The 14,956-nt window shown below is 46.7% G+C and overlaps 1 protein-coding gene across 1 annotated transcript in view; it reads right to left on the reverse strand.

Moving 5' to 3' along the window:
• The window catches only part of LOC308160429 (uncharacterized protein), a gene marked incomplete at both ends in the record, with an annotated part of 96,362 nt that overhangs the window by 21,468 nt on the left and 59,938 nt on the right, over window positions 1-14,956 (reverse strand). The window contains 5 exons of the mRNA XM_080534343.1: window positions 8,643-8,771; window positions 9,154-9,282; window positions 9,482-9,598; window positions 10,937-11,068; window positions 12,164-12,289. Of these exons, the coding sequence (XP_080390469.1) occupies window positions 8,643-8,771; window positions 9,154-9,282; window positions 9,482-9,598; window positions 10,937-11,068; window positions 12,164-12,289 (633 nt within the window). The remainder of the gene's footprint in view (window positions 1-8,642; window positions 8,772-9,153; window positions 9,283-9,481; window positions 9,599-10,936; window positions 11,069-12,163; window positions 12,290-14,956) is intronic.

A 14,956-nucleotide genomic window follows, 5' to 3' on the forward strand; every position in this document is an offset into this window, starting at 1 on the left:
GGAGTGGAGCTCACGAGACATACAGTTGAAAATTGATAATTATCAGAGAGAGCTGAGAGCCTCTGGCAGGACCGGTAGTTCTGTGCCATTGAAGAGCCATGCCACCGCCCTCCACACTGTGCAGTCTCATCCAGAGCCTTCGATTCAGTCTGTGTCTGAGCAGTGTTCCACCCAGTACCCCCCTGCTCCTGCCCATAGTCCAGTGTACCACACACAGTGTCCGCCTTCTACCCTCATTCCTTCCCAGGACCATGCTTTAGGCCAGCTTCCGTGCCCCTCCTCCGCGACTGCTGTGGCCCAGAACACTCAGCAATCTGAAGACAGGATTCTTGCTCGCATTATGGAGAGGCTGGAGCAGATGATGGGGAAAGTGCAGCAGCGTGACAGTGCTCCTCGTGGCGGAAGATACCAGGGTGGCGCCCGTGAGAAGGCCTGCCGAGTCTGTGATGACAGTAGACACACTACCATCTCACACTGCATGTCAGAGAGGCTGTGCTTTGTCTGTTTAGCCCCAGGTCACACAAAAGTTGAGTGTCCCACCAGGTCGTCCCGAGCACCTCAGCCTCAGGGAAACTAGGTGGCCTGTATTCAGAGGGAGGAAGTATAGGTCGCCAAGTAAACTCCCATTGTGAGGACGAATCTAGTGCTGAGACAGTGTATATAGCTCTCAAAAGCTCAAGTGATAACTCTGAAGATATTGTTTATCAGAATACGCATACAATTAGTGGTAGTGACAGCCTTTTCTACACACCTGTGACAGTTGGTAATACAGTGACTCTGAATGCTATGCTAGACAGTGGGTCTATGGCTTGTACAATGAGTAAGACGGCAGAGGGAAAGCTTAGAGAGGTTGGAGTTGCTACAGAACATAACCAGTTCAGTTCAAATGTGGTGCTTGTTGGCTGTGGTGGTCGCCGTGTCAAGCCTGAGTCAGCTTTCAACGTGGAAATGGAGGTGTATGGCTGTAGGATTATGGTTCCCACTCTGGTAGTTGAAGGCCAGCATGATGAGTTGATACTAGGCACCAATGTTATTAAATATATCCTCCGGCAGTATAAGCAATGTGATGGCTACTGGAAGGCTGTGTCTACGCCCTGTCCTGCTGGCGATCCAGAATCTGAACAGTTTCTCTCGATGCTCGCTGGTCTGAACCGTTGGCGGGGTGACGTCATACCTGACAAGATAGGCACAGTCAGGTGCAACTCAGCCGTGTGTCTTGAGCCTGGTCGGGAGTACCTGATGTGGGGCAAGCTACCCAAGTCCACTATTGTGTCTCCTGGTAGCGCTGTGATGACAGAGCCCACATCGTGTCGCTCAGCTCCAAGAGGGGTTCTGGTGGCCAGAGTTGTTACTCCTTTGTGGGGAGACGGATGGGTTCCATTGAAGCTGATCAACTCGTCCGACAGGCCCGTCTTGGTAAGACGCAATGCTAAATTGGCCGACGTCTTCTCCTGCATTGCGCTCGAGGACATGGATGAGACCGGACCTGCTGAGGTCCCACTACTCAGTTTCTGTCAAGTAACCCCGTCCAGTGAAAATGCGGCCCGCACTGTTGATGAGGAACTGAAGTACATGGGATTGAGTGGGCTCGACATACACTCCTGTGACGTGTCTGAACAGTGTAGAAGCAAGATGGCTGACCTGGTTGTGCGCTACGAGGACATCTTCTCACGCCATCACCTGGATTGTGGAGAGGCAAAGGGCTTCGTACATCGCATTCACCTCTCAGATCACAGGCCATTCCGGCTCCCATTCAGACGAGTGCCCCCCAGTCAGTATCAGAAGTTGCGTCAAGTACTGAGTGAGATGGAGGAGAAAGATATAATCAGGAAGTCAACCAGTGAATATGCATCTCCGTTGGTTCTTGTATGGAAAAAGAACGGAGATCTCCGTATCTGTACAGACTTTCGCTGGCTGAACAAGAGGACCCTGAAGGATGCTCACCCTCTCCCTCACCAGGCCGACTGCTTAGCTGCACTTGGAGGTAACTCCTTGTTTAGTACTATGGATCTAACCTCAGGGTTTTATAACATGCCACTACACGAGGATGACAGAAAGTACTCTGCCTTTACAACACCTATGGGCTTGTATGAGTATAATCGCCTCCCGCAGGGCCTCTGTAATAGTCCTGGGAGCTTCATGCGTATGATGACTAGCATTTTCGGAGACCAGAACTATCTGAGCTTACTGGTTTATCTGGATGATTTATTGGTGTATGCCCCTGATGAGAGGACAGCTCTGGAACGCTTGGAGATGGTGTTCAGTAGACTGCGTGGTCATAACCTGAAATTGGCTCCCAAGAAGTGTTTTTTTCTCCGGAAATCCGTCAAATTCCTCGGCCACATAATTAATGACAACGGTGTGTTGACTGATCCCAGCAAAGTTGAGAGCATCGCAAAGATGACAAGTGCTGACCTGATGGAAGCGGACGGTGTAACCCCCTCACAGAAACGAATCAGATCTTTCTTGGGGATGATCAATTATTACCAGCACTTTGTGCCTAGCTTCTCCGCTATTGCAAAGCCTCTCTTCTCTCTGTTGACGGGCCAGAAGAGAAAAGGGAAGGTGAAACAGTCCAAACAAAGGTCACAAAGCAGGAAGTTGAATGTTACTGACTGGACCCCCGAAACGGAGCAGGCTTTCCAGAAGCTGAAAACGGCGCTGGTTGAGACGGCTGTCCTGGCTCACCCTGACTTCAGCCGTCCCTTCATGCTGTCAACGGACGCGTCCCTTGATGGCATCGGTGCTGTCCTGTCGCAGATCCAAGAGGGTGAAGACCGAGCGAGGCCAATCGCATTCGCCAGCAAGTCCCTCTCTCAGTCTCAGAGAAACTACCCAGCCCATCGGTTGGAATTCCTAGCCTTGAAGTGGAGTATCTGTGACAAGTTCTGCCATTGGTTGAAGGGGCATGATTTCACTGTTTGGACGGACAATAATCCATTGACTCATATCATGACGAAGCCCAAGCTGGACTGCTGCGAGCAACGATGGGTGGCTAAGTTAGCGAGCTATAACTTCGACATCAAGTACGTGCCAGGCCCACAGAATGTTGTCGCTGATGCCTTGAGTCGTGTGCCTTTCGTCAAGCAGAGAGTCAGTCACAGATAACTTGAAGAGCCCTACAAGAATCTCCTCTCCGAAGTCCAGGATGTGTCGAGTGCTTCTGTACAGGACGCCTTCCGGTCGTCCAATGATAGTGGTGACACTCCACGCCAGGCAGAGAGTTACGCTCAAAGTGTCCCATCACCTCTGCATGTCCACGCTCAGTCTATGGAGATGGATGAAGTGTCTGTTGTTCTACAGTCATATGACGATCTGTGGGAGGTCGGAGCAAGAACGCGCGCTGTAGCAGTCTTGCACCATTTGCCTCAGTTAGTCCCAGGTGGTCAGGACTCACTTCCTGCTTACAGTGAGAAGGAACTCCGGGATGAACAGCTCAGAGACAGGACTCTCTCTCGAGTCTTGTACTATGTGGAGAGACATCAGAGACCCTCCAGGAGAGAGAGAGATAAGGAATCAGTCACAGTCATGAGGTACCTGAAGCACTGGGAGAAACTTGTTGTGAGCAATGGGATACTCTACAGAGTCTCGAGGGGTGAAGTCAAAACGCCGCCAGTATGTGGTTCCTGAGTCTAAGAAAGTTGAAGTTCTGAGAGGTGTTCATGACCATGCCGGCCATCAAGGTCAGTTCAGGAGTCTTGGCTTGGCCAGACAGAGGTTCTTCTGGCTCATCTGTCTGGCATTCCCCTGCAAAGATCAGTCAGCCAAACAGGTGGCGAGAGTTCTATGGGACAAGTTCTTCTGCGTCTTTGGGTTCCCAGAACGTATCCATAGCGACCAGGGAGCTAGCTTCGAGAGTCAACTAGTGAGTGAGCTGCTCAGAGTCTCCGGTGTCAGAAAGTCGCACACAACCCCGTATCACCCGATGGGTAACGGTAGTGTGGAACGTTTCAATAGAACTCTCGGTAACATGATCCGAGCGCTTGAACCAGAGGCAAAAATCAACTGGCCGAGGCGTTTGCAAACTCTGACGTTCATGTACAATAGCACAGCGCATGAGTCAACTGGTTATGCACCTTTCTATCTGATGTTCGGGCGTACTCCTCGTCTCCCTGTCGATATACTCTTCCGGACAGTCCTGAATGATCCAGCTGTGGTCAGCTACGACAAGTATGTGATGTCTCTCACGAAGGATTTGAGAGAAGCTATGGTCATAGCCCAGGAACATGTCATAAAAGAACAGCACCGTCACACAGAGCTCTACAACAGACGAGTGAAAGGGCCCACCATTGATGTCGGAGACCGTGTGCTGTTGGCGAACAAGAGAGAGAGAGGAAAGAGAAAGGTGGCTGACCGTTGGGAGTCTACTGTATACACTGTGGTGGATAGGAACTCTGAGACTCACACATATAGGATACAAGACACTGTCACTGGACGAGAGAAGGTAGTCCACCGTAATCTATTGATGTTGGTGAACTTTCTGCCAGTGTATGATACGAGTGTGATCTCTGACCCAGTTTCATCCCTGTCTGCTGTTCATACATCAAATGAGCCAAGTGACATGTCCGTGTCGGAAGTGGAACAGGATTCCTTGCCTGGGGAAGTGAGTAGAGGAACCGCGTTCGAGTCGGAGAGAGTGGATTCCTGTCCTGGGAGTGAGGGAGGGGAGGTTGAAGACATGGAGTATGGGGGAAGAGTTGTTCGGGAGAGGGATGTTCCCTTGACTGTTCCAGAGCCCACGGATCCCAAGGGAAGAATCCTAGAGTGGGTCACCCAGTTACCATTCCCTGACCACTCACGGACAGAGGCTACTAACACTGTAGTGTCTTCAGTCTCGTTTGCCCCTCAGAGGGTCCCCGAGCAGATGGCTGAGGAGCAAATGGTAGATCAGTCCATTAACTCTGATTCTAGATTTGTGGTTAGCGCTGATGATTGTACTGATGTTTCTGGTAACACAAATCAGACAGATGATGCTAGTGACACACAGCGTACTGACACTCTAGCTTCTGTCACACAGTGTGAACATCCTAGTACAGTCACACAGGTCAAGTCCAAGTTTGGTCGCCTTATCAAACCAGTTGACAGATTGATTTATACTATGTCAGGACAAGACATTATCCAAGACACTAAGTCAAACATTCGAGCTGTTTGTAGGTCAGTGTTCCAGGCTTTCCACAGTTAGATAAGCCGAAGCTCAGTTCAGTGCATGTATACACTGTGCACACTGACATCCTATGACATATAGGTTTGTTCGTTATTCTGATTGTTTCATAAGAGGTTGTGGCCTCTTGAAGGCTAGTAATACACAGTGAAAAAAGGGTCTTGTGGGGTGTAGAACGCATCCTACCGCCAGTAGTTGGTTGGAGAGATAGTTTACCTCTCTTTCCACTTCATCCTTATAGGATACTTTTCAAGTTGGCTGTCCTGTCCTTTGGCGGCCCTATGTAATAGTGTAAAAAGTAAAAAGTAGTATTTAAATGTATAGTTGCTGCTCAAGGTTGGCGAAATTCAGGGGAGGTGGGTGTAACAGAGTTGGGAATGTATGTTTAGTTGTGGTGAATGTAGATGAGTTTCGCCGTGCTTGAGCAGCCCTGGTTGTTGTTGGAGCCCCCCTTTGGAGTTTGGGTGTACTGCAGGTCTGCGCGTTCTTTTGTCCTTCTGTTGTTGCCGTACTTACGGTGGTACCAGAATATGGCTGCCATCTTAATGGGTATGTGCGCGATGTAAAATGCTCCTCGTGTTTTGTTGTTTGTGTGGAGAATCTTGTAATGTAGGGTGAAAATGTTGGTGTAGTACTGTGCTGTTTGTTTTTACATGTATTGTGATGATGTGATGTATTGTGATGATGTGAAACAGAACATTTATTGTATGTTATTTTGAATGCGCAGATTCACAAGAGTTGCAGACCGAGGAAGAATTGTGTTTTATATGTCTTCTATGCAGGTATGTTGCTCCACATGTTGTTTGTAATTGTTATTTGTAATGTTTGAGGGAAATTTGTGTTCTTTCTGTAAACAAATTATCCTGATGTGAAATATACATACACGGTGGGACAACCAGAATATGGCTGCCATCTTAATGGATTCACAAGAGTTGCAGACCGAGGAAGAATTGTGTTTTATATGTCTTCTATGCAGGTCAATAAAAAGAATTGGTTAAAAGAAGGTTGCCTGTTTGACCATCGTTACACAAGCATAACAACAAAATCGCTGTTATGCAGAGGTGCTTAACATAGAAAGTTCCACAGTCCAGTGCGCTTGGGACAGCGGGCAGGACACCGGAGCGCGTTTGTCACAGGCTGACAGTCACCGTGTTCCCCCCCCCCCCCCCCCCCTTGGTGGTATATGATGCTATAGTTGTTATTATACCAAAACAACCGGCAATCTAATCCGAGCAGTTGTTATTAGGTAATAGTATTAATGGGTTGTATCATTCATTTAAATGCATTATAGACCTTTTCTTTATAACAAGCACAACAACAACAAAACGTTATTATGCCGATGTGCTGTGTGTCTAACGTTACAAGCTGATTTGTGCATGACAGCCGCGCATTGACATATTTCCATGTCTGATGTCTAATGTCTAATGTCTGATGTAGGCTACTAATGTCATTTCAATGCATTATAGACCTTTTCTTTACACGCTTCGTGCACTAGGTGGGCCGCGAATACTGTAGAGATTTGTAAAGTGGGCCGTGAGTCCAAAAAGGTTGGTAACCGCTGCATTAGACTATCAAAGCAGGGCGACAGTCCCTGTTCCTCTGCCCGGCGTCAGTCCAATGGAATCGTCAAGCACAGCCTTCCCCATATAAATACATCAGTGCGCGATTACAGAGATGTACAATCGTGTTTATTTTTAAATAAATTGTGGTGTTTGACAGCGGATGATGGTAGACATATTTAATGTAAAGTTATCTATCTAAAGTTATCTATCCACAGGCTGATATGTGCATGATAGGCGCAAATTCCCCCCCCTTGGTGGTATATGACGCTATAGTCAGTCTTAATGGTCCAAAAGTCAAGCGCTTCGTAACACAGACGGGGTGAATTTTATGAATGAAAGTGAAAGTTCTGTCACAAAACGCCGTTACGTATCCTCACACATTTTTAAGTGGGTATACGGAAATCCTTGGCCTTTCCTAGTGACTACACCACTGGAGCACAGGTTTCATACAGGTTAGAGCTTATTCTGTCATGGTCTGATAATGAAGCATAGTTCTTTTTTATTTTATGACTTGTTTGATCGATTGATAGCGTTCAAGTTCATTCAAGTTGTGAATGAATCGCGAGCGTCAATGCTTTTCTACGATACTACGTGTAATGTCACTTGGACATAGAATAATAAGACACTTTAGTCTGGGTTCAACAAAGGTATAACCAGTTTACTTCGGTTCTCTCGACACCTTTTTGTCTGTCTTACATGTAACGATGAATTGAGAATCAAGGACCCCAATTGAAATAAGCCAGTGGCTTTCTTGGGTTTTTATCCTGTTAGTTGACCTTGTATGTAATATGCACTTTCATGTACCTACTTCTGCAAATCTTCTAATAAAGTTTTCAATCAATCAATCAAAACACCTGTCAGTCACCTACTGGTATATCACGAACTCTCTCTAAGGCTAAATGCGCTGTCCTGACTATGAATTAACCCATTCATTACACTACGGATGACGTCGTTGTTCCATTTCCCCCGGGGAACCACTACGGCTATGGCTCCAAAACGAGTGACTCCAAAACGAGTGACTCCAAAACGAGCCGAAGTGGTAAAAAAGAGAATCGGGATTGGGCCATAGACTTCCGTAGGTCTAAGCCACCTCGGTTGCCCATTAACATCCGGGGCGAGGATATCAAGGTGGTGAAGACCTACAAGTACCTGGGGGTGCATCTGGACGACAAACTGGACTGGTCCACCAACACAGAGGCACTTTACAAGAAGGGCCAGAGCAGGCTGTACTTCCTAAGGAGACTTAGGTCTTTTGAAGTCTGTGGAGAGATGCTGGCCATGTTTTACCAGTCTGTCATGGCCAGCATTCTCTTCTACGCTGCAGTCTGCTGGGGGGGAAACATCTCCAAGAGGGATACCGGACGGCTGGACAAGCTTGTAAAAAAGTCGGGTTCAGTGGGGGAAGGAGCCTGGACTCTCTGGGGACGGTGGTGGAGAGAAGGACTAGGAGCAAGCTGCTGTCCATCAGGGACAACCCCAACCACCCCCTCCATCACGTCCTCGCTGGGCAAACCAGCAGCCACCGCAGAGGGTGGTTCATTTCGGTACGCTCCCGGACGGAGCGCTACAAAAAAATCATTTATCCCGGCTGCACTAAGACTGTTCAATGGCAACTAAAGTAGTAGTCGGGGTCAAGGCTCCTGAATCTGTATTTATTATTTATTTTAATCATCATCATCACTTTTTAGTATTTTAATATAATAACTATAGCCATCTTTTTATCCACTTTTCTATCATGATCTCACTGTTTTTTTATATACAATACATGGCTGGCCCAGTATTGTTGTCTGTCCTTTATGTTGTGTTGTCATGTGTTGTTTTTAGAGAGTGGCGTGGCAAAATGAATTTCCCCACGGGGATAAATAAAGTATAATTGAATTGAATTGAATTGAATCTGTGACAGTGTGTAGCGGACCTACGGGTGTCACACTGAGGGTCTGTCCAGCCAGCGGGGCAGAGGCAGGCGCCAGTCAGGTGGTCACATGTCCCCCCGTTGACGCAGTGGCACTGCTGTTGACACTCCAGCCCATGGAAGCCATCAGGACACGCTGCATGCACATACACACACGCGCACACGCACACACACACACACACACACACACACACACACACACACACACACACACACACATAACAAGCAGAGATAAATGTGTTTTTTCACACTTACAGTGCAGGGGTAATACATTGTTAACACACACACACACTAACACCTGTGTGCATGCACACACACACACGCACACATACATATGCACATGCTCTCACGCAGGTACGCACGCACGCACACACACTCACACACACACATGCTCGCACGCACACAGGCAGGCACGCACACACACACACACACACACAAACACACACACACGCACACGTACACACACACGCACACGTACGCACACACACACACACACACACACTCTTCCCAAACCGTACCTTTCTCACAGTAGGTCCCGGCCCAGCCAGGCAGGCAGGTACAGGCTCCGTTCACGTGGCCACAGGCCGCCTGGTTGGCACACTGGCACGTGCGTCTGCAGCCCGGGCCAAAGGAGTCCTCAGGGCATTCTGTGTCCGCGCCAGGGCAGAGAAAGATCACAACACGCCCAAACGCAGTCTACTCTACCTCAGCTCTGATTTAGTCCAATATAATAGTTTGTATGTGTTCAGTAAGTATCTGTCTGTGTGTAAACAGTTTTCATGTGTTTGATGACAAACCACAAGTACACATTTTGAATAGACTGAGACAGTTTAGGAGAAGTCGTACTCTGTTCACAGCGTGGTCCGGTGTACCCATCCTCACACTGACACTGGCCCGTGATCGGGTCACAGCTTCTGGCACTCTGGCACTCACATACCCCGGCACAGCCCGACCCCCAGCGACCTGCGCCACACACTGACATAAGTTTGAATAGAAAAGAATAGAAGAACACACAAACATCGATGAATGAAGCGTATAGTTCATTATACAACAGTTAGTTCTGACCAAGTCATTTGATTGAACAAGAGGCATTCCATGAGTGCTGATATATAGAGTATAACAGCACTGGGACTTTTAACTATATGTATCACTCTGCCGCACAGGTGTTCTATTAAATTACCCTCAATTAGGCTAGGCTACATTAACGGTCGCTATCTATCAGATTGTAACAAACTTTGCACCGCAAAGATGGATTTATGTATACAAATAACATTCAAAATAAATGATGAATGGTCGTCAGGAGAGGACATAGGGAAGGAAAGGCAACAGTCCAGTTCAAGTTCAGTTGCAGAACTATTTTTGTTGGCAGAGCCAAATAAATGATTAAATAAACAAACCAATTATAGTCTGTTGTCGCTTATTACTGTTAACTAATACATGGCACTTGTAGAACTGTTGTATAAAATGATATCACACGAGAGGGAGTGCTGTTATACTGAACATCAGCATGGCTGTGATTATCTACGGCCTCACAGCCATGCTGATATTCAGTATAACAGCACCCCCTCTCTTGTGATATTGCTTAAATATCCCTATATATCCCTATATCCTAATATCATGGCAGGTAAATAACATATCATTACGTGACACAATCTGGTGAAAAGGGCCACATTTTTATGTGTTTTCAAGTGTTGAAGAGCCCACTCAATATAACAAACAACTGTTTTAGGATCGCTACATTTTATCTGTGAATTGGATTCACTGTATCGTCTGCCGTCCTGCTTCGTAGGCTACTGGGTTAGTGATACATGGCTTGTAAAACAAACTTAAGTTTTAGGTTCAAAAGCAAGGACTGTGTGATCCTCTAATTATGTGTTTTTAGCATGTTGATGTTCTATCAGCGTGTTGTGATGTGCTAAACATGCAGTTAGATGTTCATAGCGGTGTTCCTTCTTAGCGCTAGCCTGCTAGCAGCTGTTTTGCCTGTGTTTTGATTCAGAGCGCTTTTCCCTGCTATTTGGTTTGAGGTGAACCAACATTAAAATAAGCATATCTTCTTCAACTATTTTCAACACATCATTTGATCGCTTACAATCTTCATAATATGGAAAAAATAGAAAAATGACCATGAGGACTTGAGGACTTTTTCACCAGACTATGTCACATTTAACCAGCCACAGAGTTACCTCTGTTGCAGCTGGTTCCAGTCCAACCTTCAGCACAGGTACAGCGACCAGCGATGAATAGTACTGAGTGAAGTGCGTGGGTGCATGTGTACGACCGTGTGGCTGGTAGACTCACCGCTCTGACACACGGTGCCTGTGTATCCAGGTTGGCAGTAGCACGTTCCATTCTGTTTGTCACAGACTCCACCGTTCTGACAGTCAGGACAGGCCTCAGAGCAGCCCAGTCCCCAACGGCCCTCTGCACACTCTGACAACAGAAGACAAGGTCAGGCCGCTGTGGTGAACCTGATCCTGGCAGATGGGTTTGGAATTTGTTTTGTTTTTTATTTGAATGAACGATTTTGACAATCTGGGGGCAAACCGCCATTTATTTATTTTTACCAATGGGATCATTTCTGGACATGATTTCTGACTATTTAGGGGAACCCTTTTGACTCAACAGCTCAATGGCTCCCATATCATTCAGGACACTGCATGTGTTCTCTGACCTCCTATTGGCCATCAGCATGAAGGACCATGTAAAATACTGTCAACCAATTATCGGTGGAAATGGCGGGTGGATTCAGGAATATTTACGAGTTTAATAAAGTGACGATCAAACTCAAACGATCAAACTAGTGAAAACTATGTGACCTTATGATGTGACGAATAATTGGGTGAATGGTCACCCCTCTAACCAGGGACCTAGTGTGATTGTTCCTCACGCTAACCAAGAGCCTATCCAACGCTGGGGGATTCGTTATCAGGTATACAAAATATGATCATACATACTGTGGGGAGCATGGCGCGTTCTGGCCTGCAGAGGGAGCCAGACTGTCGAGACACAGAGAGAGAGAGAGAGAGAGAGAGAGAGAGAGAGAGAGAGAGAGAGAGAGAGAGAGAGAGAGAGAGAGAGAGAGAGAGAGAGAGAGAGAGATCCCGAAAGGGCAAACTGAACGAGTCCCGAAAGGGGACGCAGCGGGCTTGGCGGCAGGGACGACCGCATGCCGTAGTTTCCAGTGCGCTCTATTATTATTATTTGAAAAGACTCGCTCAGCACGTCAGTGACGGTGCTGAGCTGTGCAAGACATAAATAAATACCTATTCTACACCTGTTCCTCTGTGTCGACCTCCCTCTGTGCCTAGAGACTCTTACACATACATATATTATTTTTATATTCATATTATAGTGTTATACTATACAGAGAAAATACACACACTCAGTGAATTTTGGCAGGGTTCTCTAGGTCAAAAAGCTTGAATTGTCTTTTTATTTAGCACTACATTCCCCACAATCATTATTAACTCATTAAATGAATGGATTATCTTCACCAAGGCCCCTAGGGCTCACTGCCCCTCTTACCAGTCTCACAGTGCTCTCCCATCATCCCGACAGGACAGTCGCACAGGCCTATCACCTTGTCACATGGTGCCCCAGAGCAGTTGCAGTACTGGGTACATCCAGCCCCATAGCGACCTTCCAGACAGCCTTTATGTGAGGACAAACAGTATTAGCCCATTTTTATTACATGTTGATGTAAGTGTGTTTCCAAGTTCCTGAGGTGTCCACATCTCCGAGGACCTCTCTTGGACCCTCAACTCCACCCTGGTCAAAAAGGCGCAGCGACGTCTATATTTCCTGAGAAGACAAAAAAAAGCCCAGCTGTCTCGCAGGATTCTGGTCAATTTCTATCGGTGAACCATCGAGAGCATTCTGACTAACTGCATGACAATGTCTCTGTCTCTGACCGGAAGGTCCTGCCAGGGGTGGTGGAAACCACCCAGTACATCACCGGTGCCCAACTCCCGGTCATCAAGGGCCTCCAGGAAAAGCAGAGTCTGCAGAGTGAGCGAGGCATCATTGAAGACACCTCTCACCCTAGTCAGGGACTGTTTGTCCTTCTCTCACCCTAGTCAGGGACTGTTTGCCCTCCTCTCACCCTAGTCATGGACTGTTTGTCCTTCTCTCACCCTAGTCATGGACTGTTTGTCCTTCTCTCACCCTAGTCATGGACTGTTTGTCCTTCTCTCACCCTAGTCATGGACTGTTTGTCCTTCTCTCACCCTAGTCACGGACTGTTTGTCCTTCTCTCACCCTAGTCTTGGATTGTTTGTCCTTCTCTCACCCTAGTCATGGATTGTTTGTCCTTCTCTCACCCTAGACATGGACTGTTTGTCCTTCTCTCACCCTAGTCACGGACTGTTTGTTCTTCTCTCACCCTAGTCATGGACTGTTTGTCCTTCTCTCACCCTAGTCAGGGACTGTTTGTCCTTCTCTCACCCTAGTCATGGATTGTTTGTCCTTCTCTCACCCTAGTCATGGACTGTTTGTCCTTCTCTCACCCTAGTCATGGACTGTTTGTCCTCCTCTCATACGGGAGGCTGTACAGGAGTCTAGGCTCCCCCACCTGCAGGCTCACAAACAGCTTCTTCCCTGCAGCTGTCAATCGATCTGCTATTGTGATGCTAGATGATCACACAGTCCTTGCTTTTGAACCTAAAACGTACATTTGTTTACAAGCCATGTATCACTAACCCAGTAGTCTGATGCAGGACAGGATGCGATACAGATATTCACAAATTATATTTTGTGATCCTAAAATTGTTGTTTGTTATATTGAGGGGGCTCTTCAACACTTAAACCTTTAATATTAATAAACCTTTACGATTTTTTATATTCATATTCATTGCACGTACACTGATTTTATTTTAATTTACTTATACTCACTGTAATACAGTATACTGTCCCACCATTAGATGCGGAACTGCATTTCGTTGTCTAAGTACTTGTACTGTGTCAATGACAATAAAGTTGAATCTAATCTAATTTAGAGTACCCAGTCAGCAGACAATTGTTGTCACGATCTCCACTTCCAGTTAGCCTGCAGTCCCCTCCTCCCGGGTCTCTCTCTCTCTCTCTCTCTCTCTCTCTCTCTCTCTCTCTCTCTCTCTCTCTCTCTCTCTCTCTCTCTCTCTCTCTCTCTCTCTCTCTCTCTCTCTCTCTCTCTCTCTCTCTCTCTCTCTCTCTCCCTGATTACAGGAGTGGAGTCAAGTGAGCAGGAGTCAGGTTACCATCTGGTTGCCATCACCACATCATTAGCCCTGACATAAATACCTGGTCCAGACTTTTCCACTCTGCCAGATCATAGCTTCCAGCCTTTACTTAATACTTTTCTGTCAGTCTTAATACTAATTCCTGTTTCCCTGTGCCTGCAATACCCCAGCTTGACTCCTGCCACTGACTCCAGCCTCCTGTCTACATTTACATGTTTGGCATTTAGCAGACGCCTTATTCCAAAACGACTTACAATCAATACATTTGACTAAGCAAGTGAGTCATCAATTCACCATCAATCCACCAGACACAGGAGAAACAGTGCAAGGAGGGGACGTAAAACTCTCAGGAGACACAGTATAGGGGGAAGCAGGTGTCTCAGGAGGAGCAGTTATCCACTCCCCCATATTTGGGGGAAAAGTTGGATCTGTGTTTAATATAACAGATATAAAGAGCTTACCTTTATCAATAATGTTCATCGATATCGCAAACGATTAATTAGATTCCATTCTAAACGACCGCATGGTTTCTTTCCGTGCCCGGTAAATAGAGTGCGAGTCACAAGCCCTTGTTTACAGCCACGTCACATAGGAAAACCAAGCATGCTTGGTTTCAACCCCCGAATTTCCATATTATTGGTCCTCGAAAGTCATTTTCTGATCACCTTCATCCCTCTTCCTCATCTTCACTGTAAATGTGACCTCCCCTCACTGGTTGATTGGTTGACTGATTGGTTTGAGTATGTGTATAAAAATCCATGTTTTCTCTCTGTCTACACTTTTCCTGACCTTTCACTGTCAACACTTGTCTGACATGCTTGTAAACTGTTCTCCTTTTGCAAAAGACAATTGAAACCATTTTCTATGCATTTTCTATTTTCAATTTAATTTAGATACTTAAATATAGGAGGGGGGGTAACATGAGAACATTTGGGGAGGTTGAACACCAGCAGCATTCTGGAGCTCGGCCAGGAGTGCGTTGTAGTAGTCAAGGCGGGAGATGACCAGTGCCTGGGTTAAGAGTTGCGCTGCTTCTCTGGTGAGGAATGGACGTATCCTTCTGATATTGTAAAGGAAGAATCTGCAGGAGCGTGCTGTCACT

The sequence above is a fragment of the Nansenia antarctica genome (genome assembly GCF_963989245.1).
Source record: "Nansenia antarctica genome assembly, chromosome: 6".
NCBI classification, from domain to species: Eukaryota; Metazoa; Chordata; class Actinopteri; order Argentiniformes; family Microstomatidae; genus Nansenia; species Nansenia antarctica.